General features: G+C 37.5%; 2 protein-coding genes across 5 annotated transcripts in view; one reads left to right on the forward strand and one right to left on the reverse strand.

The window, feature by feature from the left end:
* rgn (regeneration) overlaps positions 1-25,130 on the forward strand; it is a 53,862-nt gene that overhangs the window by 11,581 nt on the left and 17,151 nt on the right. The gene's annotated exons all lie outside the window — the stretch shown is intronic.
* On the reverse strand, positions 19,496-20,888 carry sa (spermatocyte arrest). Its single transcript, XM_020961406.2, has 3 exons — positions 20,638-20,888; positions 19,975-20,562; positions 19,496-19,747 (listed from the first exon to the last, which is right to left on the reverse strand). Exons 1-3 carry the CDS (start codon positions 20,750-20,752, stop codon positions 19,596-19,598), a joined length of 855 nt encoding a protein of 284 aa, XP_020817065.2. The 5' UTR covers positions 20,753-20,888; the 3' UTR covers positions 19,496-19,595.

Raw genomic sequence — 25,130 nt, forward strand, 5'->3', positions numbered from 1 at the left:
CTGGCATTTTCTCTTCGCTTGACACTCATCACTTTTTCACAAACATTTTTGGATTAAAACTCCAGGAAAACAAAAAAAAAAAAACGTAAACTCGTTTAATATTAAATACATTTCCGACAGCAGTCGACGGAATGTTCTAACTCCATCCATCATATTTCCGGCCTCCGTGCAACTTCCTCTGTGCCTCGCGCTGTGCACCGCTTTCAGAATCTGACTTGACATATGAAATTAATGTGCGTTTAATATGTTTTCAATTTCAATGAAAATACCAAAAATATGCCGAAAAATTTCCGGCATAAATTGGCGCCGCACCCATAAATCTTTACCACTGCCAGGATGTGGAGGAGGAGGATGCTCCGTAGGAGGAGCACAAACTCTACACAAGAATTCATATCACCCCGAGGGCTGTCCGCTATTTATGCAAATTGCAAACAATCCCAGGTCCTCATTTCCTCTCGCCTCGAAATGATTGCGGAAAATGGAATTCATATTTGTACTTTTATTTTTATACCCTTGCAGGGTATTATAATTTCAGTCAGAAGTTTGCAACGCAGTGAAGGAGGCACCTCCGACTATATAAAGTATATATATTCTTGATCAGGATCAACAGCCGAGTCGATCTAGCCATGTCCGTCTGTCCGTCTGTCCGTCTGTCCGTCTGTCCGTCTGTCCGTTTCTACGCAAACTAGTCTCTCAGTTTTGAAGCTATCTAAATGAAACTTTGCAGTTAGTCTTCTATATACTCTCACTCGTATATATGTCGGAACGGGCCGGATCGGACGACTATATCATATAGCTGTCATAGGAATGATCGGAAAAGTTTTACAAAAAAAATTATAAAATTTTTAGTTTTCAACAGAATTTGATCAAATTTGAGATATAGCCATTTTATATTATTCTACAATTTTGTGTAAAATTTTATGAAAATCGGACGACTATATCATATAGCTCCCATAGGAACGATCGAGAAATTAATTCAATTAATAAGTATAACATTTTCAGTTTTCAACAGATTTTCATCAAATTTGAGATATAGCCGTTTCATATTATTCTACAATTTTGTGTAAAATTTTATGAAAATCGGACTAATATATCATATAGCTCCCATAGGAACGATCGAGAAATTTGAGAGGAATGAGAATGGCGGTGGCTGTTGTCGGAAGACTGACAATCGCGGTGGCGATAACATTTTTAGTTTTCAACAGAATTTAATCAAATTTAAAATATAGCCATTTTATATTATTCTAAAATTTTGTGTAAAATTTTATGAAAATCGGATTACTATATCATATAGCTCCCAAAGGAACGATCGAGAAATTAATACAATTAAATTTATAACTTTTTTTGTTTTCAGCTGATTTTCATCAAATTTGAGGTATATCCATTTTATATAAGTCTTAAATTTTGTGGCAAATTTAATAAAAATCGGACGACTATATCATATAGGTGCCATACAAACGATCGTTTGATGTAGAGGAAAAATGCAAATCTGTGGATGTAAAACTGCAAATATAATATGTATAGGTGAATGAAATGAAAACAGGTATTACTTCATTGTTTTTTAACACAAATATATATAATTTATATTGTATGGATTCCTATTCATAGAAGTTCTATCTGCAAGGGTATATAAACTTCGGCGTGCCGAAGTTAGCTTCCTTTCTTGTTCAATTAGAACTCGGTCAATGATTTGCTATACACATAAATTTAATGGAAAATTGATTTCAGCCCAAAGCAAATTATAAATAAATTTTGCTGTATACATTTTTTCGTTTTTTTGGTTTTGCCAAATTAGTTATTAAATAGGGACAGTTAACTGACTTAACTATTTAAAATGTAATTTCCCTGGCATCTTGATCCATGCCATGTGGGGAAAAGTTGGCGGAAAACTCTAAAGCAGAAGGAAACGCGAAAATGTTGCAAGCCAGCAGAGGAAAAAATTGAAATATGTGCGCCAAGTAAGAAAAAAAATGTGTGTCTGAGTGTGTGTGTGCTTTTCCTCCCTCTCCTGTGTTGTTGTGCATTTATTTTTGTTAGTTTCATTTCCTTTGTGCAGCTGTTTTGCAATTTAACTCAAATGCTCCTCCTCCTCCTCCAACAGTTTTTCCTTAGCTGCTCCGCATCGCTAATCCAGTGCTAGAGATTTTCCCCGAGCATTGTTCGGCTGACAAAAAGCCATTTGCTGCAGTTGGCAACTGGGAAAAGAATAGATCTTTGGCAGAGCTTCTACTGATGCGCTTAATTTGAGTTTGTTTCGGTGGAAATGTGACGAGGAAAAATAGCTGAGCTAATAGAGTGAGCACTTGGCAGGGGAGTCAATCTTCTTACTCACAAATATAAATCTTCTTTTTCACACAAATTTATATAAATAATAACTCTTCCTTTCTTTTGTTTTTCTTTGCAGGTAAGCCTATTGAATTATTCCGGGTAACTATAAATTTCCAGCTGATCAAATTGAAACGATACCAATCTCCGATTTCGCACAACTCTTTTTTCCTTGAAACTAAAAATAAAAAGAATGCAAACCCACCCAGTCGATATGCAAACAACAACACAACAAATTGTGTTCAGTTGGCAGAAATATTTCAGCTTTTCGCATGTTGATTTTTCGCTGAAACCGAAAGAGAAAAAAGAAAAGGAAAATCGTGGCGCGTACACCAGTGCGTATGTGCAATGTGCATTGCATGGCGGCAGACACGAGGCACATACACTATGTATATAACGCATACGCCGCGTGCACGCCACGCGCAATTAAGCCAAACAAAATGCGATCGCAGAGCGTTAATAAAAATAAAAATGGCGAAAAATTAACACCAAGCATAAAATATTCGCATTTTAACAGGCAGCGAGTGCATATATATGTATATTTGAAATTTGCACGATAATTAATAAACATTTAGCGGCGGGGAGGAGGGGCAAGCCAACCACTTGACCATAATCAGTCAATCAGCCGGCAAAACGGGGACGTTGATGTTGCGCCCGTTAATGAAGTTGTTGTGTTTGCCTGCGTCAGCCCACGCATATAAATACAGGCTATATGTACATATATGTGGTGCAGATAGTGCAACAACTGCATTCGGTTTCGGTTAGAGCCAATTAGGCGCATCAATTTGGCCAGTTTCGCAGTTGTTTATCGAAGTGCAAATACGCGGGACACGCGCCACATGTCGAATGGCTAATCAGACACTTTGGGGTCATTTCGAATGCAGATTTTCCATGGGGCCTCGAGCGAAGCGGGGGGAGTTGCATGTGTAGCATGCCCCGGGGATGCCCCGGTTCCGCAATGGTTCAGTTTCTCTCAATTAAATCAATCCCCCAGTTGACTCTGCAAAACCATCGACCACTTATCCATTCAGCTTCGATTCGGTTATCGCCGCCAAAACAACTGCGCCGCCCTTTCAATTTCAATTCCAATGATCTCTTCTGAGCTGCGCTATCGCAATTGCCTTATAGTTCAGTCTTTTGAATTTTCACTGAGATACCAATGCCCCTTTTTTTTATTTGCTTCCATCTCAGTCTCAGTAACATTTTCATTCACAACTACTTTTTGAGGAGGTGGTTTTCAGTTGTTTTTTTATTAGGGGTTTGAATGGTGGAGTGAATGTATATTTTGACTAGGGAGTACACTGTGAAAACTTCTAGAGATTGTATGAATTTTGAAATGTTCTTATTCATTATAAATATATAAACAATTTTTTTAAGTAAACCCTTTAATCATATTTACCTTGACAATAATCAGTACCATTTAATTACAGAATTGCAAGATAATGCGAAATATTGATTCATTTATATATTGAAAATAGCAATTTATAGCAAATGTAATCCTCTTAAAAAATTAAAGAAATATATCTTGACATTATAAATACCTTGATATTAATCAGTACCATTTCTGTTACAATAATTTAGCGAATTAATTGTTTAAATATATATTTAGCAAGAATACTGGAAAAATTACAAAAAAATGTATTGATTTTAAAACCCTTTTGTTAATAAATACATATAACAAATTTATTCTAAAAAAACACTTTAAACAAAATCATTTTAAATCATTGAAATACCGATTTAGAAACTGTAGAACATTTTAGTTCTATACGAAAATAGAGAACATTATATATGTATGATATCCCCATAATAACTAAAGAGGAATATTAATTTGCTAAAACTAATTCTGAAAGAAAAGTATCTCAAGGAAAATGGAGATACAATGCTCCCTAACTAGCACCGCCCCCAATGCGTTCCTCTGACCCAGTTGAGTGGGTGCGACGGTGTGGCACCTGCCGGGTGCGAGGACACAGGTGCGTAGGCGGGACTGCCCAGTTGTTGCCGAAGCAGGTCAACAATGGAGTGCCACTCAATATACAGACAAAACACAGCGATACGCCTCCGCCGATGGGTGCAAACAATACTAGAAACAACTGGCACTTTAGACTTTGAGAAGGCCCAGGCAGGGTGGAAAATATATACATATATAGATCTGAAAAAGGCCTGGCTGAAAGGAGAGACAGAAATGCAAATTGCTGAAATCCTTTTCAGACCAAGCGGCGCCACTGGCCGGAAAGGATACGCTTGTTAGCAGCGGAAGTGGCGCCCAGATAAGACTCGGGTAAAAGGGGGAGACACAATTAGAATGGAAGCGGGGCTCACAGGGTCCTGGGGAGTTGTGTCCTTTGTTGCCAGGACACTGTAATTAAACGTTTAATGCGATTGCTGCCGGTGCCATTGCGTTGCTGTGTTGCCTTGTTAATTGGGTCACTCGAAATGAATTTTTAGCGCTCACTCAAATTGCCAGGCCATAATGAAGATGTTTTCCCAGGCTTTTCCAGCTTAGCCACTTAATTGACTTTCATTGTTGTTCGCAGTCTGCAGTCCGCAGTCCGCAGTTCGCTGTTCGCAGTTCTCAGTTCCACCTGCAGCACAACTTAATTAGCCAAGAGCCCAAGTTCTTGCACAACTTTCCTATTCTGCATAATTTGTAGGTCAGCTCTTGGCCCGGCACAATGGCCTCTCGAACAATAAATTGCAGTTAAATGGAACTTGCCAAAGGATCTCCTTCCTCCCTCCTTACAAAAGGAGGCTCCAAGTTTCCCGCCGAGCACTTGAGTTGTTATTTATCTCGGATACTTCAGGCCCCGCCGATAGCCCATCGATTGGTCAGCTAATCGCTGGGCATTTAATTAACCAAGTCCTCGTAGGAAATAATATCTTTATAATGCCTATATAATATAAGAGCAATCAAAGCATTGGGGAAAATTTGGAGAGTAAGAAAGAGACATTTCACTTCGTAAAGACTTCTTTCTGTATGAATTATTTTTACTAAATATAGTTATTGAATTTCAATTATCATTTAATTTTGTAACAAATTAATGAGAAGATAACAAGCCTGAAGACCTGAAATAAATTGAAAGCAAGGCCATTCTATGACTTCTTAAGTATTTTTCCATTTCCTTTTCCTACCCAATTGAAGCTAGAAAAGGCTAAAATTGTGGCGGAAAAAGAGGAAAAGTTGAACTAAAAGCAGACACTTCAATTTTCCTACAATGCCTACCAACTTTTTCATTGGTGGAAAGGACTTTTCGAAAAGTTGGCGACGAAAACAAAAGGCGAAGCGTGCAAAATATTTCTTTATATTATTTTTTTCTCGCCGCTACGGTTTCGTTCCTTTCCGTTTCCCTTTTTGGTTGTCAACATTTTGGCAATTTGATTAAGTCCAATTTGTGCGACGTTTTGCTGCCACGCCCACCGAGCCGAGCACCCGGGGAGATCGGTTTATTTGCGCTCAACTTTGCAGTTAAATAAGACAACAAAAATTTATTCGCCCAACTTTTGCTGTGTCGCCGCGTGTGTCTCTGAATGTTTGAGAGTGTGTCCTGGAAAATTGTGATTCCATTAGGAAAAGTCTGCAACTCAAATGTCATTTAAGTTTTTTCGGGGGCGAGGAGGAGCTTGTGTGGCGAACTCCTGGGACAGGATGCCAGCTGAGTAACCGAGACGACACACACACGCTCGGCATTTGCATGGCAAATATAATTACAAAGAAACAGAAAATGCAATTTGCCGCTGCATACTTCTGGGCAATCGAGCAGGAAGTCCTCTCAGCTATCTCTTGATTTTGAATCCTGAATTCGGTAAACAGATATGAATATTTAAGGTTTCGATTTTTGATTTTGATGGAGCCTCTGCTGCCAGCTGCCAGCTGCCAGCTCAGTTTACATCAATTAGATTGCCCCAATGAATATTTCACAATTCCGATTTCGTTCAGTTTATTGCCATATAATTATTGGGAAATTGAGGCACTTTCACAATGGATATGCCACAGGCTGACACCCAAACGACCAAGTCTATGCACTGGAAGAAAAGTTGAAGGACTTACATATAATAAAAGCAATAAAAAAGAAATAGTATGTAATATAATTAAAAAGTTTAATTCAATCAAATTATAATTTCAATACAATTTTGCAAATCTTATAAATTATATTTAAACAAATAAATGTCTGCCTAATTATTACTTATTGCATAACATTTATAAATACCTTTCTTTATTTATTTCCTTTTTTATTAATAACCATAAAAGTTACAAATAATTTAACTAGACTTCTACTTATTTCTTGAATTAAAATTGTGATTAAATCATGCTTTATACTTTATACTTTACCTTCTAAAAAATTTAAACATTTTCACGTCTTTAATGTTTCCTAGAAATGATCTCAAACCCTTTTGAATATATTACTCACCCTTTAAGCTATAAATTTGTGTAATTTTTTGCATTGTGCAGCCAGAGGAGGACCATACACACATGTGCATGTGCGGAACAAGTTGAGCTCACTCAAACTAATCAGTTGTTTCAATATTTGCCCAAAGGCGAACAAGGACAAAAGTCATCAGCAATGGATGAAGGACGATGTGGGATGGTGAGGGAGGAGCCGGAAGGAGGAGCAGTGAAAACCCGCAGTGCAGGCAGGAAACGGAAACGAGCGGCGGCGAAGAACAACGGAAACAGCGCAATGCGATGCAGATATGAGAACCAGTACTGCTCCTCCTGCTCCTCCTGCTCCGCGTCATCATTATTTTCCTCCCGGTGTTTTCCACTCTCTCACATGTCGATTAGGGAAGAGTTGAGGGCACTCTGGCGTTAGCTAATTGATTTTCTCGCACCCGCAGATGGAGCTTTCCATATTTTCCAGCCACACTCACCCACACCCGTCAGATCCTTTACAAATTTTGTCTTGTGGGCCTCGTTTTCAGCACTTTTTTGTTGATTTAAATACGTTTGCATAAAATGCGGCTAATTAAAACTTGTAAAACACCACCAAACCCCCCGAATAAAAAAGGAAAAAACAGTTAACGCAAAGCGAAGGAATCCGCTTGAAAAGTGCAAAAGGAAAAGCCAAATAAAATATAGGCGAAAACCAACTTTTATTTGAGGGAAAACTTATTGAATTTTCATAAACTTTGGCGCTGGGCCTTTTTCATTTAGCGAGGAAATGAAAAAATTAGGAAAACATTAATAGGACTATATCGCTTAAGGATTACTCTACCTTTTTTGAATAAATATTAAAACTTATTCAAGGAATTTAATAAGAAATATATTATAAGAAAGGGAGTTACATATATGTTATAATAAAATTTAAATGCTAGCTCAAGAAACTTTAAAGTTTTCATAGCGATAATAAAAATTTATTAGGGGTCTTAAAAAAAATACGAAACATTACGAAACTTGAATAATTTAAATGATATAAAATCCAACTGGTATGTGTTTGGTTTATTATTTGGCAAACTTTTTCATTGCCATTTCCAAGAAATGCCAACTTGTCTGAGTTATTTAATCTCGGGAAAAAGAACTTCCACGCCATCCTGGGGACTTCCGCTTGACCAAAGTGCCATCGCTCATTGTGAGTGAAATAAGCATAATGTTGTTACCCCAATCTTGCCGCTTTTCCACTGCTTTTCCCCGGCTTTTGACTGGCTTTTCCCTCGCCCTCATTTCCTTCTTGTTTGCCAGGACAACAGGCGACTGTGCAAATGAGCTATAATAAAAGCCAAAACTCTTGGGCTGTTAATGCTCGCGCATTAAAATAATAAAAAGAGGAGCCCGCTCAAAAAAAAGGCGAAATAAAGAGGAGAGAAGTGGAATAAATCGCACAAAAAGCAAGTGACGTGCCACGCCCTCCGGATATGGTCGAGAATCCAATTTTTTTCCACTTCTTATTTTATTTTATTTTTTTGCCTGTCAGCTTCTGGCCATCAAGCATAATCAAGTGGCCTGCTGGCCGGCTAAAGTTATAATAATTTTTTGTTTTGCTCCTGCGGCCCCAGTTGGTGGTGCTAATGTTCCATTAAAGATACCGCAAAACTTGGGATGCTCCAGAGTGTGTGTGTGTGGTGTGGTGTGGCATTGGCATCGGCAGTTCCATAAACAAATCCAGAGTGCTTCTGCATAAATATCCCAAACTTACGGCCCATAAAAATCAATTCTCCTCTGCACAGAGAGGGAGCACTCTGGCCTTTTGTTTATTTGCATTTCCTGCCGCCCCGAGAAACGGAAGTTCGCATGTCAGTCGGTTCTCGTTCCTCGTTCTCTCGGTTCTATATGATCATAAAATCAGCCAAAGGCCAGCCAGCCGTAGAACTTGTCTTATTTACGGATATATGTATATACGTATATAAACCCAACCCCATCCTATCGCCGGAATCCGGCGCCCGGGGCTTCACTTAGGCAAATGAGCAACGGACTCTCCCAGCTGGCCGTGAATAATTCCAACATTCATGATTAAAGCTCGTGGCGCAGAGACATTAAAAGCAAATCATGATTTTCACGACATATCTCTTGAAAGCAAAAAATCTAGAGAAATTCGAGTATAAACACTAAAAAGTGACACACACCAACTTTTGGTATATTCATTAATGTCTTTTGCTGACATAAAGACAACGCAAATAAATCTGCAGAATGTCATAGAATTTATTTTAAACATGATGTTATATGCATGCTTTTAAATTTATTTAAGAAAAACAAATGAATACACAGAATTTGATTTAATAAATATAAGAAACATTTTGAGTTTTGGTGGGAAAATGTGTTTTAAAAAATGCACGCAAGCTATGTAATTTGCATAATAATAAAAGTCATATAAATATATTTATTCTTTTAAGGAAACTCTTAGTTATCTTTATATTTTTAAATAATTATATCTTTTTTATGATCTAATATTTAATAATAATACTCATAGAAAACTTAATCTTTTAAAAACATCCTTGGATTAAGCAAAATTTCTGATATACCATACCAAATATATATCCGAAAATTACAATAATTTACTTTTACTACATATTTCGTCAGTTTCTATTTTCAGTGACTTTTTAATGGATTTTCTCGTTTCGCAAAACATTAAAGCGCCAAATAATCAAAAAAACACACACACATTCTGTGAAATAATTTTAATTCTTTTCTTCTTATTTTGTTGGCACTCTCTCTACACACAACAAACCTCAAACATATGCTATATATATTTCAAATTATATATAAATCCGATAAGCTTTAAGGCTTCTCACCATAATTTAGTTAGCTAATTGGTTCACACACTATTTTTTTCATTCTTTTTCACTTTTCGCCGTAGTTTTCCTCAATTTTTGGGGTAAACACTTTCCGTGCGTCTGTGAAACGAGAAGCGTGCCAATTTTCTTGGCAATTTTCCTTACTTATTTTTAGCACTAAATTAGTCATCTCCAACGCAATTCGAGACTCAGACGGTTTTCCTTTTAAAACAAAAAAATAAATATAAAGAGAATATATATATTTAAAAGAGATAGAAGGGCAGAGGAAACACTTGTTGCGACAGGCTTCCCTCGAACCTAATTGACAATTAATTGTCTCTGCTCGTGATGCTTTCGAGGCTATTTAGCTGGCGTTTCTTAGAATGCCGGAGATTATTTTAAAATTTATGGCAACTGGCAATCATTTTTGGGCCTTCGTTTATGTCACAGTTTCTCTTACTTTGAAGATACATCAAATGTTCGCCTTTAATGATTTATTTGCAGCATTGAAACGAACAGAATTTGGGTTAAACAATAAATATTTTGCTTCTGTTTAATACTGGGGATTGAAATGTTTTCTGGTTGGTTTTTTTTTTTTTTTTTGGCACACATTGATGATATAATAAAGGAACTGAATGATTGATGATCAAGTACGAAAACACGAATAGCCCATAAATATCAACAATTGTGCTCGTTCTAGTATAAATCATGGCCACTAGTTATTTCCAAATTATGCCACACCTGAGGATTAAAGTGGATAAATTGTCAGTGACATTCCAGCAGCTGTCAAATAAGTTGGAAAATATGTCAACAGCATGTGTGTGGGGATGTAGATATATAAATTGGCCATCGTGATTGATGCTTTTTTTGTAGAAAACACCAAATGGAACATTTTCATTTTATATATTTTTAAAGAGCGTATCCCCTTTGACATTTGTTCAGGTCATGAGTCCGTGCATGGAATTTTTATTTATCTTGTTAAGGACATTGTTCCGGAATTCGATTTGATTTCATACATCGTTTAATATGCAATGGCTTTGTGCAATCAACAGGCAGGCAGGCTCGTTGCAAATTTAATGCACTTAACCAAATATTATAGGCCGCATCGAAAATGATTCAATTAATCTGCATAAAACATGAAGAATACACACTTAGTGCAAATGGAAATGCCATGAAAAATGCACGACTGCTGGCCGCAACAAAAGGTCGAGCTCAATTAGCCCGGTCATAAATATATATATCCTATATATAGCCTGACCGTTCAGGGACACATTCAGGGCAGCTGGAGAAGTGCTAAATAAATAATGTTTAAGAATAAAATCCATTTTCGGGCAAGGGGGCTGAGTGCCTGCAAATACATTTTCAAGTTCAGGCCAACGAAATCGCATCGAAAATAGAAGCTGGCAAAGGTCAAAGGGGAGGCTCTTGGGGGGTCGGCCATGTTCAGCTGTCGTGATGGCCGCAGGCAAAGTCCCCTCGGAGTGCACCGCAAATTGAATTCAAATTCGTAAACGTGCCATCTCATGTGTGGCAAGTGTGGCAGCTGGAGAGGAGGTCCTTTTTCCGGGAGTTTAAAGGGATGCTGTATTTTTTTTTTTTATATATATATATATTTTTTTTTTTGGAGGGAGGAAATAGTGCAGTCAACTGTCCAGGGGACTTGGGGAATTGTACTGAGTGTCACACAAAAATTGTCTTCATTGCATTTGTGGCAAAAGTTTAGAAACAGTAGTAACTTTTTTATGCACATACAGAAAGTAAATATAATGGAAGATATTATTAAACAATAATAAATAATTCCCTCATTAAATAATAAAGCAAATTTTATAGTATATCTTATAAATAATTCTTTAAGTTGGGAGTATTTTTAGTTCGATGAATTAATCTTATATTTAAATGGTTTTAAATAAAATAATAAATAAGATCATGCTTAATCTAAAGTATTCTGAATTTTAATGTAGAAATAAATATTTTTACCTATTAAATATATAAGAAATTTCGAGGAAATAATTGAGGAGATATGGAGGAGTGTTCTATAATTTGTCGGAATCATTTAATATGATTTCCTTGAATATTTTCATATAATGTATACTATTGTCAAAGTACTGTATAAGACAAAACCATTTATTTGGTTTAGAAATAGCTCCTTAAATACCTATTCCATTTTGTTTTAATTAATAATAATCAATACATTTCCACAATAACATTAAGCTTTTATAAGGAAAAGCAGCAAACTATTACTACTTTGTTTAAAAATACTTCCTTTCCATACATTAAAATACTAAATATTTCCATTACCTAAAATGTAAGACAAGAGGTCATAAAAGTGCTTAGAAACCAACTAGTTTGCACACTTGAAATAAGCAACAAATAACAAAATACAAAAACCAAGAATAAAACGCGGAACTTCTCAACCTCAAGACAGACACTCGATAATCATGGGATCGCTTCGCTACTGAACTGCAACGACTTGTGCCGACTTGCCCATTATAGAAATGAAAATTTTTGTGCTAGAGCCAAATGCATTTTCCACTTGGTTCGGCCAGCTGTCTGTCTGTGTGTGTAAATATTTTCCAATATTTCATATTTATGGGCTGCTTCATGACCTGCAGCAATAAACGTTTTATGGACCCAGCAGCAGCAACAACATGTTGCTGGCGCCGCTCGGCGTGAAAGTTTGTCAGCATGTTGCTGGCAACATTTTAGCACGCTGACAGGCCGCCGTGTTTTATTTTTCTTATTATTTCTCTTATTATTGCTGTTGCTGTTGTTGTTGTTGTCTGGCCTAATCTCGTCGAGATGAAGCGGCAGCCATATGGAAAAATATTTCAAAGGAAGATTGCCAAACGCTGATAAGAGGAGCGAGTGAATGCGACCGGCACGAACTCCCCGAAAACCATTTGAAATTGATTAGAGAGGCAAGCGGCAGAGGGGAGAGAGGGGGAAGAGATACACACACACCGCCGGCGGAGCGGAGCATCGTCTGAGATAAACATTTAAGATAGCATCGAGCCCATTAGAGACACAGATCGCCAAAACACAGAGGCCTACTTCGAAAGGGGGAACTCTCATAACTCACTGTGAATTGGGAAAGATTTTGAAGTTGGAATGCTCATATAGGCCAACAATATTGATTAGAAAAATAATTTTAGGAATTTTAAATGTCATAAATTTAATATTAGAAAACGATTGAGAAGTGGTAGCATATAAAAGAATTTTAGAAAATGTATAAAGTGAAATTTTGGTGACTTTTTATGTGAAGAAATAGGGTTTAATAAGAAAGGAAGCTAACTTCGAGAAGCCGAAGCCTATATACCCTTGTAAATTACAATTGAAATCTAGGATCGATAGGATTTCAATAAAGACTAAGCTTAAAATATTCACATGTTCTAAACCTATACTGTTTGATTTGTTATTATTGATTTCTTATGAGAATTCTTATTGAATTTCGTACTATTTTTTAATACCATTTTTTAATAATATTGAAATTATAATTTCGCAAGTATATTTTCTATATTTCGAAATATTTAAATACAAATTCATTAAAAGCTATTTTCCAATTAAAACCCCCTATGAAAATCCTAACTAAACTCACCTGAGATTCCTGTGCCCCTGGGACATTTCTGCTAAAGATATTTCGCAATGATTTGTGGCTGGCTAACTCCTTACTCTTCCTACTCCCTCCTATAAACACAATAAAAATAAAGCGATTTGAAAGATTGCGGAAATTTTAGCTCGCCACCTGAAGTGGAGCACAACGGTTCGAGGCCTTCGAGCGGGAAACTCGAGAAATGCGCTGCGCCTGCGCTGCCTGCCCTTGCCCCGGAATTTCCATAGATTTTCATGGCTGTCTGGGCTATATGGTCGTCATATTGCCATTGTTTGGCCTGGTCCGACATTGTTCCAGACAGCCTGCCACCCGGCTTTGTTATGATTATGAAATGAAAACCCCCCGCTGGGGCCAAGCAAATGAGCTGACTTTCAGTGTCATGGGAGCACAGTGGTTGCTTTGATCGTTAAGTTGCATAAAGCCAGTGGAATAAAGAGTTGTTATTTAAGACTTAAACATATATTGAAAACAATTGATTTAAGTCTTAGATTAAGTTTTTATCTTAATTAGCAAGTATCAAGCTTGTTTCTAAACTAAAATTTATATAAAAAGGTTGAGAGAATGCTGTTAATTGTATACTTATTATCCCAAAGGATCAGACTATTATATTTCTTTATTACATATTCTAAACATTCTTTAATTTATTCCCTAGAACATTCAGAAACCATTTATTACTCACAAAGATAATGGTGAACTTTTCTATACAATTTCCCAGTGAAACGCCTTGCCTTTGACTTTTGTTTACGCCCACTTTTAGAATTCATAACTATTTTATGCTTTCACCAAAAATATTCTTTGCAGTTTCTGCTGCTAAATGGTTTTCCGAAAAGTTGCAAATCGACTGCTTTTGTGGCTGAAAAGTTCCAGACTTTTTGCCAAAGGCCGCCCAGTGTGCTGTTGGGGGGAGGAGAGAGAAGGAACTGCTTAGAATGCACAAATCGGCGAGACAAGCTAATGGGACAGGCTCCTGACGGAAGATGTATCTATATGCTTTATAGCATAGATAGATAGCTAAAGAGCTGCAGCAGCAGCAGCTACTTTGACATGCTAAAATATCTTCACGCTGGCACGTTTCTGGCATTATAAACACATTAGGTATTCAGAGAACATTTTCATTTGCTGCCACGACGATGGAGTTTTCAGCCAGGTTTATTAATTCGATTCGGAATGCATTTTCTGCCAAAATTGCTGCCTTTTGCCTCGGTCGGAGTGTGCTAAACATTTGCATAATTGAGTGTTGTCAGAGAGAGCTGGGAAATCATTCGTCAGGTGAAGCGAGGAAAGCTGTAATTGCAGCCTCTTTGCACAGGTTGCAAAGTTGCCAAAGGCCCGAGACCAAAAATTGCCAGAGGATGATAAACTGTCGTTTTGGCAGGGCCAATGCCATTGCCACTACCACTGCCGGCAATCAAATTCAATCAATTTAATTAAGCCAACTGGGGAGGCGGAGCAGGTCCCGCATTGGTAATAGAAGAGCTTCGGATGGGCGGGGAATTGTGCTTTATTTTTAACACGTTACGCACGTAGAGCGATGCTAAAAATATAATGGTGTATACACTTGTCTTTATATAGCCGCCATAATATCGAGTAACAAACGTCGCGGCAAACGCACATGGGCGAAATCCTCCTCTATCTCTGGCCGGAAAGGAAGTGAGCTCCCCGGCAACATAATAAAGCGGCCATAAAGCAACAGAACGTGCTAACAACACGTACAAATGAGCCAAAAGGGATGTGTGTGTGTATATGGCGAAAAACTACTTCTCGGAAAAGTCATTCTCCGGGAAATTCGGACTGAATAAAAGGGAATTGGAATGGAGGCGGTAACTAGGCGCAGCAGAAGCTATTTAATACCGGAACTTCTTAGCCTAGATACAAGAGAATTTCTTGTAATTTACCTTTTCCAAGGTATTAACTAGGTATTTTCAAAAATGTTGAGAAGATTTCCAGTGAAATACAGTTGCAATTGACACATTAAAATTTTAAAAATAATAATTAAATATTGGGATTTTATCTAAAGTTACCTTAAAGATCTAACTAAGATCTGGTTAACAAACTTTTCACAATATTTAATTACACAAAAAAGGGTTTTTAATGGATTTTTCAATACGCTTTCTAAAAGATCCAATCTAAGGGGAATGTCACTAAAATATAGAATATTTTTTATCTACTGCTGCTTTATTATCACAAAAATATGAAGGTAAATTTGAAATAGCTTATAAAAGAGCTCCTTACAGCTCATAAAAACTTTATTGTTAAAGCTATAGTTCTTCAATCAAGTATAAAAGTTAATATTATTAAACGATGTGAATATATTTTCCTATAAAATCTTAGTTCTTCCCAAGAAATGTTGGGTAAATTTTTAAATAAGCAGAGAACTGTTCGAATTATAAATGCATGAATATTAATAATACCTTCTTTTTTTCTACCAATAATATTCCATCCAGAAAGTTTTCGGGAATGTCCCAAACTGATGGTGGGCTGATGCTGTTTTCCAGTTACTTTGGGGAACCCCCCTTAAAAAAATTTGTAATTCCCAAACGAGGCCGTGCAGCATTCTCATGCTAAACACGAACCAAGAGCGATTTACTGGCACTTTTTCTTTATTTTCCTCGACTCCATATCCCGGAGAGTAGGGACGATGTGTGTGTGTCAAAAGGCAGACAGCATAAATAACACGAGCCGCAAAAGAAGAAAAGATGCCCAACAAGGGCGAGGAAAAACACGTGCAAAAAAAAGACCCAGCTTGGTTTTCCTCTTGTTTTGCGTTTTTCCCTCCCTTTTACTTTTCTCGCTTGCTGTTTTTTTTTCCTTTAAGGCAGCCGTTTGATAATAAAAATCAAATAAAGCCGGGCCCAAGTCGAAGAAATGACTGAAACCGCAATGCCAAAGAAAGTGAGGCTGGGAAAAAAGGCAATGGAAAGTAAAATTTCACACACGCGCCGAGGAAAAACAACAGGAGAGAAAAAAACAACACGTAAATAAATAAGAAGCGTGAACTTGAATTGATTTGCTTAAGAGTGTTACCCGAACCATTTCTTGTTTAGGCGTAAAAACATCATAATTATAACGAGGTAGCAATTTGTATGGCTCGGGATCAGCCAACGGGGCGTATGAGCGACGCGCAGCCAACGCGGCGGATGAGCAACACGCTCGTAAGGAACTTTTTTATGGCACACACGGGCATAAAATTTAAACCGAATGTCAAGAGAAAAAGGTTAAATGCAGCTGTAAAAATTCATGCCAACCAGAGGGGGGAGGGGGGCGGGAGAGCTGCAAAAAAGATTTATGAAAAATTGGCTTTTGTTGTTATGGCCGTGTTTGTTGGTCCTTGTTGTTGTGGTTGTGCGTCGAGGGGCTTCTCTTTGCAAGTAAACAAGATAACATGGCTGAAACACATACACATACACACTCATCCCGAATCTCACACACACTCACTCACACACACACACACAAATGCGGTCGAAGGTCCGTGAACGGAAATGAAAATGTGAACTTTATGACAGAACTCGACTTTTTTACCGCTGCCGTTCGACCTTCTGCGCCCCCCGCCGTTCGTTAGGATATCCGCTCGGGCCTCGCTCTTTTTTTTTGCAACCGCCAGGCCACATTTTTATCAACTAGCATAAATAAATCAAAAACTATATGGCCTCAGGTCAGCTGGGTTTACACCCTTACATGTGAACTTAAATGCAAAAAATTAAGGTTATAAATAATGTTCTTAGTATGAACTTTAAATCAAGTCATAATATATTATACCTTTTATAGAAATAAAAAAGGAATAGTGATTTTTTATATAATTTACTTTAATTCCTACTTATTAAGTTCTACTTCTACTGGTTTATTTTTAATCCTAAAAGTTTAATAAAAACTTAAATGTATAGTCCTTTTTTAAATCACAAAAAGAAATAACAGTGTATATCCCCCAATGTATTTATCAAACATAAATATTCAAAAAAGAAAAAAATAATATAAGATATACAAATGCTAAATAATAATCTGAGCTGCCATAATTTTCATTGTCGTTTTCATGTTGAATTGAATTTTATCTGTTGACCGCAAAATAAACAAAGATGCCAAAGCAATTTTATGGCCAATGGAAACAAAAACAAAAGGCATATGTGTGTGTCTGTGTTTATGCATAGATAGTTGCATATTGGCCAACATGGGTTAACTGGGTTAAAATGACAAACGCAATTGGGCACAGCAACAAATAAAAACAACAACAAAAAGCAGAGTCTGTCTAACACATTCTCTGTTAAACATTTGCTGGCCTTTCTTTGCGTGGCTTCCTTTTCTCTGACATTTACAGTGGATATTCGATAAAGAAAATTCTTAAGAGAATAAAATAAGTAGTAACAAATATAGGAGAGAGGTGCAATTAGTTTTGTAGAAGAAAATAAAACAGAACAATTATTAATAAATGGTTTTCTTAATATTTACTTACTGAACAAATTAATATTTACAAAATCAATATATATATAATATAATATTCATATATTTAAACAACTGAAAATGTATGCATTATGTATATTTCCTAAAATATAATAAATATTTCTGTTAACCTTGCATTCCCTAAATCTATTAAGTACTGTATTTTTTTGTTTTCCTTATTTTTTGTTATTGCACATTTCTCGTTTGGCCATGTTTCCCACATAAATGTAATTTCGGTTTTTATTGGCCTTTTACAAATTTGTTCTCCGCCGTTGTTTATGTTTATGCATTTTAATGGCACACAGTAACCGGCAGCCAAGTTGAACAATTTTTGGCAAGTGAGGCGGCCTGCAAGCAGCCGGCGCTTGCCAGCCGTCTGATCTTTGGCCCATAGACACCCCTCTTCCCGCCGCTGAATAAACCCCCCTCTGACCCACAGACCCTGGCACAATATCAAAGTCAAATTGTGTGTAAAATTCGGATGCCGAATAAAATCATCAGCGGCGGAAAATGTTGAAACCAATTCAAAGCTGATGACTAAATGATGAGCCAAAATGATGGGCACAAAAAGGGCAGGCATTTTGAGAATTTTGAAATAAATTCGTCATGTTTCCAGGTCATTGCAGTTATTTATTGAATCAATTTGATTAGCGAAATTCAACAGGCAAATTTTGGTAGAGGAAAAGTGAGGGAGATCTGAAAAATGCAAGCTACATTACTTTGTAATGATTATAGTCATTTTCTTTATTCAAAGAACATGTGTTTTATTTATTAGAGCATAAATCTCACTTAGTTATAGGCAATAAAAAACTGAAAATAGTATCAAAGAGACATTTAATATCTACTAATTCTGAGTTATTTTGTATTCATATTTTTATAGTGAAAAGAAAACAAGGATTAATGTTGATTAAAGAAGTTCAGCTACTATTATTCTTTATTATTCTGAAATTGTTTTTATTATTTCTGTTTAATGTGTTTATTTGCCATTTCATGACATACTTAAAGTTGTTTAAAATAATCATTAGCAAATAAAAACTGTCATTATTCGTAGTTTAAAATAATTATTCCATAAATATGGCAAAGAAAACCATTTAATTTTTTTTGTATGCCAGGTTTTTGCACAAATAAACACTCGTTAAATTTAATGTATAACTATTAAACTGTTTTTATGACATTAAAACAATAATTATAAAATACAAATTTCTAAAAATTTTAAATTTTCTATGTTTCTCTACCTTTATCTGGCTCTTTGGTTAATTAGTTCTCCAGAAATAATTACAAGCTAAAAATGAAAAGACTCGAAGGAAGCTCAAACTTTGATTGCTACACAAAACCCTTCCTCCTGTCTTTCGTTATTTTTTCCTATCAAAAGATAACGATTATGCTCGTTTCCTGGGATTATTAGCTAGTCATCTGAACAGATTGCTTTCCCCGTTCCAAAGGAGCTCTAAATTCATTCGATATTCCCCGTAACCTTCACCCCTTTCCTTGCTAAACTTGGCTTGGCAGCTACAATTTCAAATAGCCAGGATATTCGAGCAGAAGATTGGGTGTACAGACTCTGGAAATCCCTTGTAATCCGAGCCGAGGAAGAAGAAATCACAGTCACAATCCTTTGGCTCCAACGGACGACTGCCACTCAGGAGTGTCGCTGCCAAGAAGAAGTTCGGTCGAAAGTTGTTGAAAAATTGCAAACGTTAATCAAAGTTAAGCGGCGGCGCCGACGTCAAAGTTAATTAAATTACAAAGTTATTTAATACTTTGGAATCGTTCAGCAGAGGTGGCGGCACCAGCAGGAGCCAGCGAAGCATCCAGCCAGGCATCCCAGCCAGGAGGCACCATCTGCTCCAATGAGCTCTGCCCCCGTGTATCATTCGTCCTTCGTCCTTCGTCCCTGTTCGCAACGTGTGGCAGCTCTTAATGAAATGTAATTGAAATGAATTTATTTTTCTCACACTTTTTCGTGAGTCTGTGTTGTGTGTCTGTGTAATGGAAGCATTTCGTGTGCAGCAGCTTAATTCATTTTTCAGTCGGGCATTGACCAGTTAATCTCATCGTCATCGGACGAGGAGTCCATCTCCATAACGTTGGGTTCCACGTGCATTATTATATCCTCCATACCTTCGTATTGATGTGTACTCTCCATCTTTGGCTCCATCAGGAAGGGGCACTGCGAGGCTGTTGGGGATAAAAGTTGTTATGACGATGTGAAGATGATGTCTGCATAATAAAATCAACTTGGAATACCTTGGTTCAGTGATTCAAGGTATTTCAAGGTTTTGCAAAGAGCTTTAAGATTGATTTTTGAATAATATTTTGAGGTATTGCAATTTTAAATCAAGCAAGATGTTAAGAATATAGAAAACTAAACAAGAACATGTGAGATTAGATAACTTTTTAAATACCTAATGGGTTTTTCTCATCCTTGTCCTCGTATACATCAATCTTTAAGATTTCATTGCGTGGCATTAGTGCATCCAAACAGGCCATTTTCTCGCGAGGATCCAAAACCAGGACCTTGAAGATGCTCTCCGCCGCCTTGTGGTTGCCGTTCAGCGAGAGATACGGCTCAGAGCCCAAGTAAAACTTATTGAGGGCACTCTGGGTCCAGTGCTGGTTCAAGGCATGTCCCTTACGCACCGCCGAATAGGTTTTCTTCCTACTTTTCTTTATCGACGTGCCCTTGAAGGAGTGCGCCCCCGGAAAGGGCGGGAAATGGTCAGGGATGTGGGAGCTGACAGGCAGTTCGCGGATGCTGGTCTCCGTCAACATTGGCTCCGGTCCCCTGTGGAAGTCTTCGTCGCGTGTCTGTGGATCCGGACACTTGACAGGGCCACCTAGGCGGTAGCTATAACTGCGGCACTGAGTGTCTCTGACGTGGTACGCGACAAATCCCAGCTGCCTAAAGGTGCGCTCCAGATCAAAGAGAGTGGGCACAGTGCGTCCGGCGTGATTGGACGCATTGGTGGTGCGAGTAGCAATAAAACGGATTACTCAAGGGGGAAAACAAGAGTTTAATCATTTTCTTAGCTATCGAAACGAAAAGATGGGGAGATGAGTTTACTTACTGATTCGCAACTCTTCCACCAGCAGGTCAAGTATGAATCTGTTCTTCACCCTGCAGTCAATGGTCATCAACAGTTTCCACACCACTTTGTACAAGACTCTATCGTAGGCATTCATTTTAACAATTAAAATAAGAGAAATGAAGAAACTATGCCGAATAATCGAGGTGACACAAGTCAAGGAAAAAAGTTCTGAAAAACAAGTTGAAATATCTTTCTAAGCCTTCTTTGTTATTGATTAATTTGACAGCCTTTGGTTTTAGAGTTGCCAATAAATGTAAAAAACTATAGAGAACTTACAAATAATAATAATATGTATATCACACAATGCCATTCCCCCCTTAGCCACCTCTACTTTTCTTAACTAATTTACACAATCTTTCCATAATGTTGAGCACAAAAGGCCATCGCTGCTTAGCGAAATTAGCTACCGTTTTGGGGAACAACTTACATTCATACATATCTCTGCCGCCACACCCCGAAAACTAATTAAAATATTTTCGCCTTTTGCGATCGCGACAAACTGCAAACTGTTTAGCATCCGAACTATACCCGCTCTCCCCTGCAGATCCAACCATTAGACCATATCTCGAACATCTCTCCTAATGAGTTATGCAAATATTTGCAGCTGAATGGGCGGCTTCCAGGAAAATAATAACAAGACAGGCCATGCTGGCCAGCCAAAAAGTGGGAGCCATTGTTTGGCCAATGACAAATTTTCCAGACTCTGCGTCACAGATAAGCGGAAACGTGAGGCATAATCAGTCATAGAGCGGGAAAAGAGAACGGAAAACGGTAAGGGGAAAACGGGACTCGTTGGGGAAAAACCCAGGGACGAGGTCACTGTGTCGCAGTTTGGAAAAAGCACTTAAGATGCAGACAGATTCGCGTTTTCCGACGCCCAACAGGCTGCTGCAATTGAACAAATTGTCCGACCTCCTAGAGCCCCTACACAAGTCCACCCCCCTTCCCCAGATCTCTGTGTCTGTGTCTGTGTTCCAATCTTTATGATCATCGTCATGATGGAGCTGATGATGGGCATTATGTTGCCTCAGCTCCGCACGGTCGTGCATTGTGGGCGTTCCATAACTGACAGACGTACAAAGAACTCGCCCGTCGTATCTCCGATCTCATGTTTTTTTTGCCTCCAAGCGCTACCGTTTAAGGCATACACGCGAAAAAATCATAGTAATATCTTAAATGCTTATCAAATGGTTACAAATTGATTAGCAAGAAACTTTGATCTTAGGTTAGAAAGAAATTGGAACAGATTAATATGTTATTTAAACAGAAATTGATACAAATAAAGATGCAATTAAAGACAAAACTGAATTACCTTTTTATATATTTTGATTTTTGATCAGACTTTTATAAATGGGTTCTTTTTAATAATATGTCTACAAGGTCTTAAATGATTAGCTAATCTGGCAATTGTGTAACTGAGATATCTTTCCTTAGTTAATGAAAAATATATCTGGTATTAGTCTTAGGTATTATTAATTAGTGTAACCAATATTTAGGGGAATTCTTGAATTTTTCTGATTGCTTGCAGTGTTTTTAAGACATTTTTCATAAAACATAGTTGTGCCTTTTAATGTGTTTGTTCAACTTAATTACCATTCGCTTGGTTACAAGTAAATGCCATAAATGTTTCTTGACAAAAGTGTGGGTTATGACTAGTGTTTACTGTGCAGCTTATGTTAAAGTTAAATAGTAATTAAAAATGATCACATAATAAAAAGTAATGGAAATACCTTAAGCTATTATCCATCAAATCTTAACTAAATACATTTTATAGAAAATATATTTTACGGTTTCCTGTTACCTCAAAGATTCAATATTTATTATATCTAACCTATATACTTCTAACAAAATTTACCCTACACATTTAATTATATTTCTTTAAGCTTCTTTAAAACATCCTTTGTCTGTGCTCCCCTTTTATTTTCTCTCTCTGCAAATTGTGATACAATTCTGTTGACATGCTAATTTATGCACTAGCATTAGCGGTTGCGCCCATTGTCGCATAAATTTCATTCATAATTAACAAGATGAGTTGCACTGAATGGAGGCTGGAGAGCACATCCCGCGTTGCAGTTAGTAGTTGCCACGAACATTGCCAGTTGTTTGCTCAGACGACAAACAAAATAATTGCCGCAATTTAGCCGACGGGCAGCATAGCCTCAAATTGAGCTGTCTCTGGCCAAAACGGGCTAATTCAAACGATTAATTCGATAAGCTTGCAGCTCCAATCGGACGGCACAAACGGGCCAAAGAGACAGTTGGACAAAACCCGCAGCAAATTGATTGAGCAGCCGATTACTGTGGAAGTCAGAGTCAGAGTCACAGAGCCCCCTCTTCTAATCCCGGCCAGAGGCCCGGTGCAAATTGCCCCGTCGGCTGGAGCACAACACTACAAAGCACCAGCAAATTGTTCCAGTTTCCGAGGCGCAGATAAATCTATTGAGATATCGACCTCCGGTCTGCAAACTCCTCATACTCTCCCTAGTCTCCATGGAGTGATCTTGCACCGTTAAGCCCACGCAGGCCAAATGCATTCCGCCTCGAATCTTTGCCTCTGGTTAGGAGGCTGTGCATCTGGATCACGATCTTCTGGACTCTAGGTTCTCCGTTCTCTGGAAGCAATCAAAGGGAAGGCATAATGTTTATGACAGGCCAATGCCGGAACTGGTGGACAGGTTAAGCCACATTCTGCGGAACAGAGACTGAAAGGGTAATGGAGCCACTTGAACTATTCACCTGCAAGGGGTGCCATTGGAAAATCGAGAAATTCTTTAGATTTTTACTTAGGTTTTCCTGTTAATTAAACTTATGCCTGATCTGCAAACACTTTGCTATAATGATCACCTCTAATAGAGCTCATTATAGGCTAGTATCCCGTTGGCAATTTAAAATCAAAGTTCGACACGAGCACGACTTTTTGCCGGCTCTTGCAAATCACTAATGACACAATCAATGCAAACTTGCGTAATTATAGCCCGAGGAGCGCACTGTTGGCCAGATGGTCAACTGTTTTGGGCCACGTTTATTTGATCAATGGCCCCAGTTAGTGGAAAGCCGGTAGCCACAAAAAAGCGCGTTCGTCAACCGGCCAAATTGTGTTAAAATTGTAAAATGACAACGACCATAACAATTACAATTATTGTAACTTATTGTGCGGCTTGGAAAACGAGTTTACCTGACCAACAGGTGCCTCGATAATTTTACTTTACAATCTTTGGTATCCGAATTGGGAAATCAGTTACAAATCAACCGCCTCCAATCTTTGAGTACTTGCAAACAATGACGGAATCGGTGAGCTATATTAATGTTTTTTTCATATGTCGCAGTCTTATCTTATCAGTGCAAAAAAAAAAAAAAAAAAAAAAACTCAGTTGCCAAGTAAAAATAGGTTAACAGGGTTAAAAAGGGTTGGCAGAAAAGCCTCTTACTCTTGCCTCTTACTCATTTTTTTTTGTTAAGACTGTAATCTTTTTAGGAAATTGTTTACCTTCTGATTGTGAGAAGGTCGTAAATGTTTAAAGCCATTTTAAAAAGATATTGCAGAAATGCAACTTTTGCTAAAAAGTTCTTGGATTGTTAGTTTGACTATTTGTATTTCGGAAAAATATTAGGAAAATTATTTATTTTGTTGTTTTATATTTCCTCTCCGTCACAATAAAATTATTATTTTATTATTTCTTATAATATTAAATCCTATTTTTCAATGTCAACTGGCTGTGAATTTGGCATTTCTTGGACTACTCTTTATTTGTCTAAACACATATATTCCTTTTAAAATTTTCCGAAAGAACTGTTCCAAGTAAAAGTGCACATTGTATTTATTTGCAGTTTGTTTGTTTTTTGGATATTATTAGGGCACTTGCACTTTGGAAAACTTTTGCTCTGACTTCTTTGCACTTCGACATTTGTCTGCTAAAAAGTTTTCCCTCCCCCGTCGACAGTAGGTTGTTTGCATTTTCCGCAGAGATCCGACAAAAGCTTCTTTTGTGCCGAGGTTATGCAAATCGAATGGAAGAGATTGAAACTGCGATTGGGTTAGAGATTGAGATATATAAATATACATAGATAGATATAGACTGGAAGACAGACAATGTTGCAATTTAGCCTTTTATGACAAAGTTGACAAAGTAATTTTGCGGCGAGACTTGGAGACTCACTTTCTATTTGCTCTCCGGTTTATTGGGTTCGATGTCATGTTCAGAGCCGCCTATCTAATCACAGGGCAGGTGGCAATATCAGAAAGGGAAAACTCAAATAACGATCAAAATGTCTTGATTATTTCCAATTGACACAATTTTTTGTTTTTTGTTTTTTTGGCGAGACTTTGTCTAGCTTCATTTCTTTTCTCTGTTTCTTATTCTGTTCCTTTCAACAACGTTTTGTATTGACCAAATTGAAATTTATTGCCGAAACAAATGGCGAATTATGTCGAATGGGAATTTATTAAATTTCCGCTGCCAATTGAAAGCGGG

Source organism: Drosophila serrata, unplaced genomic scaffold (assembly GCF_035046125.1).
Source record: "Drosophila serrata isolate PLE 108 unplaced genomic scaffold, ASM3504612v1 contig_272, whole genome shotgun sequence".
Lineage (NCBI taxonomy): Eukaryota > Metazoa > Arthropoda > Insecta > Diptera > Drosophilidae > Drosophila > Drosophila serrata.

Excerpts from the sequence above, each read along its gene's own strand:
- sa (XM_020961406.2), bottom strand. The coding sequence starts at position 20,752 with ATGAATGCCTACGATAGAGTCTTGTACAAAGTGGTGTGGAAACTGTTG. Across the intron at positions 20,563-20,637 it reads GGTGGAAGAGTTGCGAATCA|TAATCCGTTTTATTGCTACT; the intron begins GTAAGTAAACTC and ends TTCCCCCTTGAG. Across the intron at positions 19,748-19,974 it reads GGATGAGAAAAACCCATTAG|CCTCGCAGTGCCCCTTCCTG; the intron begins GTATTTAAAAAG and ends TATCCCCAACAG.